Source organism: Micropterus dolomieu, linkage group LG07 (assembly GCF_021292245.1).
Source record: "Micropterus dolomieu isolate WLL.071019.BEF.003 ecotype Adirondacks linkage group LG07, ASM2129224v1, whole genome shotgun sequence".
Taxonomy (NCBI): domain Eukaryota; kingdom Metazoa; phylum Chordata; class Actinopteri; order Centrarchiformes; family Centrarchidae; genus Micropterus; species Micropterus dolomieu.
The window spans coordinates 23,524,311-23,531,496 of record NC_060156.1 but is presented as its reverse complement, the minus strand read 5'-3'; the positions used below and the strand labels follow the sequence as shown (position 1 = coordinate 23,531,496).

The window sequence follows — 7,186 nt, the reverse complement described above, 5'->3', positions numbered from 1 at the left end:
GGTGGGCATGTGTTTTCCTGAAGACAACAACAGCCTCTAATATTTCCAATCGTTTAATTTCATCTTGTAATGAAGACACATACTCCAACTCACATTTAAGTAAATGCATGCCGTGCCTGAAACATTATTTTTAGGTTCTATGGAAACTATGAGATCTCAATCCTGTTTCAGATTTCTACCATCATCCACTGGGTAAATTGTTCGCAACCTGGGGGTCAGGACCCCTCCACCAGTTGCAAGGTTAATATGAGGAGTAGTAAAATGCTTACCAGGACAGGAAAGAAAAAAAGTTTATATAGGTAAAAGTATATTTGTATAATAATAGTTTGTCCCTTCTAATATGTAATAAAATGCAACAATCTAACAAGGTTATAAGAGGAAATATATCTATGGTGTGACGAAGTGGCCACAAGCCAAAAGGTAGCACTGCCTGAGGGTCAGTTCTTCTTGGAGCTTTGGTCGTGTTGGTGCAGCAGGAATGTGCTCGCTCCTGATGGCTGAGCAGGGGAGGGCTGCTACAACAACAAGGCTCTTACTGTGAAACTGCTGCCAAGCTGGCCACCGGATGGTCATGTGTTCCTACACAAAGAGGATTTAAGAGGTGATCCGGACTCTGGACTGGTCCCAGTGAACACTTGGACACACACACACACACAAAACTGCTACTAACACCTGATCAGTATTTATTACTGCTCCTGTATTTTCTAAGATGTAACTCCCATCTGATACAAACAAACACTATCCCTTTTGTGTCTGTGTCTTTACTTTGCAGCAAACTGTGAAAATAAGCTTGTCTCTGGTGAATGGTGTAATCACAATATTCCTATTCATATCAAAACTGACAAAATCAACCTCAAGCTTCCATGCACATTGCATGTAGGCTGAATGAATACCAGGATTTGGGAGATTTTGGTGCTGCAGTGTGAATATTGCTTGAAGAGTACAAGGGGCAAAACGTATAGTGTAATGATGAGATCAAATGTTTAAGCATGAGGCTGCTCTGAATTTATTTGTATTCTATTGAGCGTACTTGAAAAAAAAAAAAAAACATTACACAAATTCAGTCTGAACAGTGAATCAATAATGACCAATCTGGCTCGAAGTAAGTAAATGAATCTTGTCTAAACAGTTCAGTGGAAGCGCATGATTCAAGTTAAAAAAAATACAAAGAAATGATTCAAAAAAGGAACTCACTGCACTGATACAATCAGCCAACATTTCATAGGCCAACAAAAGAACTTTAAACGGACTGAAAATGTTTTTCTAATCAAAGTAAAGATTTATTTAAGAGCATGACCCCAACATGAGACTAATTCTGTAAACATTTGACTTTAAGACTGAAATAAAAAGAACTACTGAAAACCTGATGTATGTATTTGTCTACACAACAAGTGCAGGGCTCTTCAGTTAGTGAAAAATCTAATTCTATGCTAAATGAAAAGAGGATTTATGGCTTCATCAAAGACGTTCTTGGCTCAAGGAAAAAAAAAAAAAAAGAAGCTCTTCACTGAATCGTGTTTCAGTCACCAGAAGTTTGACAAGCCGCTTCGATCCACAGCAATTTCAAGTTCAAAAGTTACACTTTCATGGTTTTTCCTGTCACAACTATCCACGAGAAATTTTGCAGCATGTGTAACTCTTCCGACTCAACTCGGCAGCTGGATGGGATGTCTGATCCCAGGAAAACAAATAAAAGCTCGGGTAAACACGAGTGGAGATTTAGTTTGGAAAGATCTTCATTTCTATCCAAAACCAACAATGCTCACTATTCTCTGTGATAGGCTACGTCACACACACAAATGAGGAGTGCGACGGGTGCAAATCTAATTTTCTGGTGATTCGTTTGTTCACACATTAAATTCACATGGTAAAGAAGTGTAGTGTATGATCGTTTGACGAGTGTGAACTGCAAGGGTTTAATTCTGATGATATCAGTGAAAGGCCAATAGGACTGAAGTCACTTCACCTCTTGTGTTATAGGATCTCATGACTCCACAAGATGGAGGATAGAGTTAAACAAAAAAGCATTTCAATTAGTTGAAAATGCCAAAGTTAGAAGAATTGTAGTGATGATCCAAAGTATTGTGCAAGCCTCTGAACAAACAAAACTTTCCACAAAACTCTACAAATTTTTTCTCAGCAGAGTAACCCACCACAACAGAACTATTGGGAAAAATTAAGCCTTTTTAACGACATATGGTTGAATACTTTTCTTAAATATGCAGAGACCTATTTTTCCACAGTTGAGAAAGGAACATCATCGTATCAGATTGTTTTACATTGTGTGCATGTATATGCAATACAGATGTTTCGACCTGTTGAAGTTTTGGTTATTCTGATGTTGTGTCTTCATTTAAAAGCTTAGATGATCCTCTACTGGTGGAGAAAATCTTACTACTGTGCTTTTCACCTCTATAAAGCCCTTTCCAAACGTAGGAGGCGAACTCAAAAATGCAAACCAGTTCCCCTAAAACTTGAGTCTGACACTGTGAGATCCTGAAAAAGCTGACACGGGCATTTTCGCCCAACAGCAACAATGTGAAGAAATACATGGGTGACTCACAAGAGGATGATCTTGCGGTTGATGTCTGGCCTGAAGGGGAAGGGCGAGGGGAAGGTCTGCAGGCTGAACAAGCTGTCGTCCTGGTCCAGCGTTGTGGCCTCAACATCCTCCCCCAGCTGCTGCTGCCACGTCGGGAGAGTTTGGATGTCCACGAAGTTGGAGCGAGCACCCAGAGGATCCATCTCCGCTGGCACAACACGCTGGATCTCCAAGCAGCTGCGCTGCAGGCAGGGTAGAGAGAAACTTGGATTATAACATTACATATCAAGTAAATTTTATTTATAAAATGAAAAATCTGAAATCTGCCTCAAAGGGCTTTAATATCAGTCAGTTCTGATCACCTCTGCTGTGATGGAAGTTACTCCCAGGATACAGCAATAAAAAAGCACTAATCAATAAAATATCAGAAAAAATATTTTAAAAAATGCCCAGTCTAATTTCCCAAAAATCCTTTACCACAAGTCCAAACTACAAAGAAATTAAGAAATAGATAACAATTACAGGTATCAGGTAACTAATAGTTTTAAGCTCTATAATTTGATACAGGGTACAAGGTAGGCCCAACAGAAACAATGCCCGCTTCACTTAAATGTTCCGTTATTCCAGTTACATATAGCAAAGAGGAGTTCACCTCCTTTTCCCACAACTGTTTATTTCTACTTCACTTATTTGAGATGAGCTGAAGCATTGCGATTGCTGGAAAACATCTCAATATGATGCTATTCTTAAATTTGGGCAGGCATCCACGGGACAAGAAAAAAAGGCACCTTAAATAATAAAGATGCCAATAAAAAACTACACTCTGATGGCAATGTACCCTGCAGGTGTTTTGTAAGTGTGGATTGTCCTAGGGCTGGTCTATGTCGGTCTATGAAATGTTGTCTATAAGATTCCAGAAAAAAAGTTCCCAGAGTCCAAAAGGACATCTTCAGATTGCTTGTTTTGTCACATAAACCTGTACTGTTTTCGAGCTGCAAAATAACAAAGAACCGTGCATGTAATAACGTTATAAAAGGAGATAAAATACTGCTTTTCTCCTTGTTATATTATTCTAACTTGAACTTCTGAGAATCTATTAATTGTTTAAATCAAGCAAGGAAAAAAAGTTTCTCATATGCAGCTTCTTATATGTGAGGATGTACTGCCAGTGACCCAAGTGAAATACCACGCTTTCATGAAATGTATACGACATTATCATGATTTCTCCACCACTATGCTATTAGTGAAAGACAGAGCTCTGGACAGCTGCATATCATTAAATTAACCAAAACACAGGATCGTAGTGAGAAAGTAAAGAGCATTGGTCACAAGAAACAATCGTGCCACTGTCAAAAAAATGCATTTCCACCTGATATCTGAACTCCTTTGTCTTGTTAAACATATTTATGACAATCCCCAAGAGTAATATTTTCCTTATATATCGATGAGGACTGTGTTTTGATCTCTCTCAACACACAAAATCAGCAGTTACCCACCTAGCCAGCTGTATTTCCTCCAAGCAGAGGTGATGTCCACGCCAAAAAAATATCTTTAAAAAATCAATTAATCTTGACACAACAATTCACAGACTCAAGAAATATTATCGTCCGTCTGAATTATCATACTAGCGTGCAAAGTAATCGCAAAAGCAGTCAAAAATTAAGTTTAAAAGTGCCAAATAACTAGGTTTACAGATTTAGCCTGTATGCTAGGTACCTAGTGCTCTAACGTCAAGGTAGCTACGGTAAACACGGCAACATCCAATTATGACTTTCACAATAAAACTCTAATTTCTTTTTTTTAAAACAAATTTTATTTCTCTCCTTCTATTTCTCATTTTTATGGGTTTGTTGAGACACTTATATACCTTTATAGAAACACAAGCACATTTTAATTTTCTACACTATACTTCATCTTCACATGTATCAGATTCTGTAATATTTCCATATTTTAATCATATGTTAAATGATAGATTATTGTCATATTAGAGCTGTTCTTCATATTGAACTGTGTAGGGACAGTGCTTTGGAATAAAAAAGACAATGTGTCCCAGTGTGTGATCCATGGGAAAGATAAAGTGAGTAATCTGTTGTTTAATGACATAAAATATATGAGTGAGTTGATGGATGAATGACTCACAATGGCTAGAAAAGGATGTAGACCTTAAATTTGGAAAGTTATTAAAAAACTCCTCCTCACATTTAATCCATACAAAAAAGTATCTGCTTTTAAAAATAATTTCTGTCTGATGCATTTCCACAAAAGATTGAATTATTTAATTAGAGATTCTTAAAATTACCTCTGCTTTTTCGTCCCTACAAACAAAAGTCTATCCAACTATCTATGAATATCCAGAAACTGTTAATTTGGATACAAGGTTTCTTCAAATTCTACATTCTTTCTGTGTGTGTGCTGGATGTTTCAAGGTTTAGATTATACAATGATAACAAACTGTTGTACTGCAAAGACAGGTACCTTCTCCCACAAAGGAATTGTACATTATGGCATGATTTATATGGTAACTTTCATTTACCCGAGATTGTGGGTATGTTTATTAATATGCTTTTTTTGCCCTGCAATTTCCCCATTGAGAAGACATCAAAATGTGACACGGGTTTATTTTGTATAGCCAGTAAGAGTACATTTCCGGTACTGTTGCTATTATTTCTATTCACATTGACGCATTTGTTCTTCAGTTCCCTAATCAGCTGACTAATGTGACAAACACTTCCGCTGTGGTTGTTTGAGGACCTACGAGAAGCTGCAAACCCCACTGACAGTGAACCAAATATGATAAAATAAACAAAATATCAGTATTATTTCAATATTAATTTTCTAAGAACTGACACAGCTAAATAAAAATAAAAGCCTGTCCATGGTCACGTTTGTTGTGTATTCTCTGGAAGGGCAGACATAAGCAACAGAAAAAAAAACGATCAAGCAAAAAAACTGTTTCTCACCGCACAAGCTGTCCTTCACTGCCATTGAGCGCTTTTGCTGTTAGTATACAGTTAGTATATTATATTTTTTAAGGACACACTAGTGGTGCATAATGAGAAAAAAAATCGTCTCTTTTGACTGTCTTGCAGCGATGTGTGATCGACTGGTCGTGACTGAAACAGCAGCGCAGGGAACACAACAGAAGTGTAGCAAGCAGCCGCGTTTCAGAGGTAAGCGGAGAAACTAAACAAAACATTTTAGTGATGCGTTGAAGAAAGAAATGTCAACTTAATGTAAAATATATCCCGACATAAATCTATTGTATATTAGATTTTAAGAGCTACACATACCCAGAAACGTTCACCACGTGTGTTCAGGAACAACCGGTGTACTCGATTCATTGTACAGCGGTTAGTGGGCGGGCGGGGTTTAGAGTTTTGGGTTAATTCATGGGCCTGAAGCTCTAAACCCCGACCACGCGGGCATGCCATCGTGCCAAAACAAACGCTCCTCTGACTATGTAGACTAGCGTGCTACACCTAGCTAGAAAAGTAATGTCAAACAGTAAGCCTAGGTTAATAATCGGTTATTTAAAAGCGGGATATACAAATATTAGCTACAGAAAACCAGCATACACCTTTAACTTTAGTAATAATAAAGAGCCAACTTTAAAGTACCAACGAAACACTGTCTAAGCTCACTCTGGACCACCAGACACATTATAAATCGTTGCAATGTAATATACTGTATATTTTGACACTTTAATATTGTCATATATCAGGTCAGTCACGAATCTAATATTTCATGCGTATATGCTGTGCAGCAAATTTGTCATCGCCTAATTAACATGTGGAAGCTATGAGATATATGTTAAGAAATCTGATAGGTGACATTTGCAATTGCTATATATGCAATTTATGGCAGATAGAATGTGGATACGTTTGTGTACTTTTGGTCTGCTGCTGTGTTTGATCTAAACCCCTTTAAGTTTAGTTTAGTTTAGTTTATTTGTTTAGCACGTTTGGTACAAGTCCAGAACAATGCAAGGAGGGAACGAAGCCAGACTAGGCTTGTACAGAGTTCCACTCCTTTTCCCATATTAAGTCACGAGATATGCAGACTAAGCATCAAAGTAGAAGAAAAAAAAACAACAACAAAAAACAGAACACACAAGAAAAAAAAAAATGAAAATAAAAATAAACAACAAGCGATAGAAAGCAATTCAATACAAACCAACAATACTTAGGAAAAAAAGAAAAAAAAAACTACATAAAGGCATCAAGCTAGCAGTAGTAAACTCTTCAAATGCTTTTTAAAAGCTGAATAAGAGGACATTGATCGCAACGATGGACTTAAGTCACTCCAGAGCTTAGGACCTCTAAAAGAAATATTAAATTGATGTCTTGTAGTTCGTGTGATTGGTAAGACTAAGTTATTATTGCTATGTCTAGTGTGAAATGAATGAACATGTGAGATAGGAATAAACAAATTCTGGAAAGAATCTGGTAGATCTTGTTTCCTATATATAAACTTATGCATAAGTAAACATATTTGATAAATATTTACCTTATCAATAGGGAGAACTTTAAATTTATTATAAAGAGGGGCCGAAGGAGCGTATCTATTTGAATGTGAAATAAATCTGAGATATTTTTTCTGTATAACTAATAATTTCTTAAGGTGGGTAGGATAAGTAGCTGCCCA

General features: G+C 37.0%; 2 protein-coding genes across 3 annotated transcripts in view; one reads left to right on the top strand and one right to left on the bottom strand.

Moving 5' to 3' along the window:
• gdap2 (ganglioside induced differentiation associated protein 2) overlaps positions 1–4,276 on the bottom strand; it is a 54,881-nt gene extending 50,605 nt beyond the window's left edge. Inside the window, exons 1-2 of one of the 2 annotated variants that reach the window (XM_046053384.1) lie at positions 4,039–4,276; positions 2,564–2,784 (exon numbers count right to left, since the gene is read on the bottom strand). In XM_046053384.1, coding sequence (XP_045909340.1) covers positions 2,564–2,745 — 182 coding nt within the window. In that variant the 5' untranslated portion in view covers positions 2,746–2,784; positions 4,039–4,276. The remainder of the gene's footprint in view (positions 1–2,563; positions 2,785–4,038) is intronic. The other variant, XM_046053385.1, reaches the window with a different exon arrangement.
• A 1,114-nt stretch (positions 4,277–5,390) lies between these two features.
• wdr3 (WD repeat domain 3) overlaps positions 5,391–7,186 on the top strand; it is a 25,986-nt gene continuing 24,190 nt past the window's right edge. The window contains exons 1-2 of the mRNA XM_046053383.1: positions 5,391–5,541; positions 5,632–5,712. The gene's annotated coding sequence lies outside the window, so the exon portion shown is untranslated. The remainder of the gene's footprint in view (positions 5,542–5,631; positions 5,713–7,186) is intronic.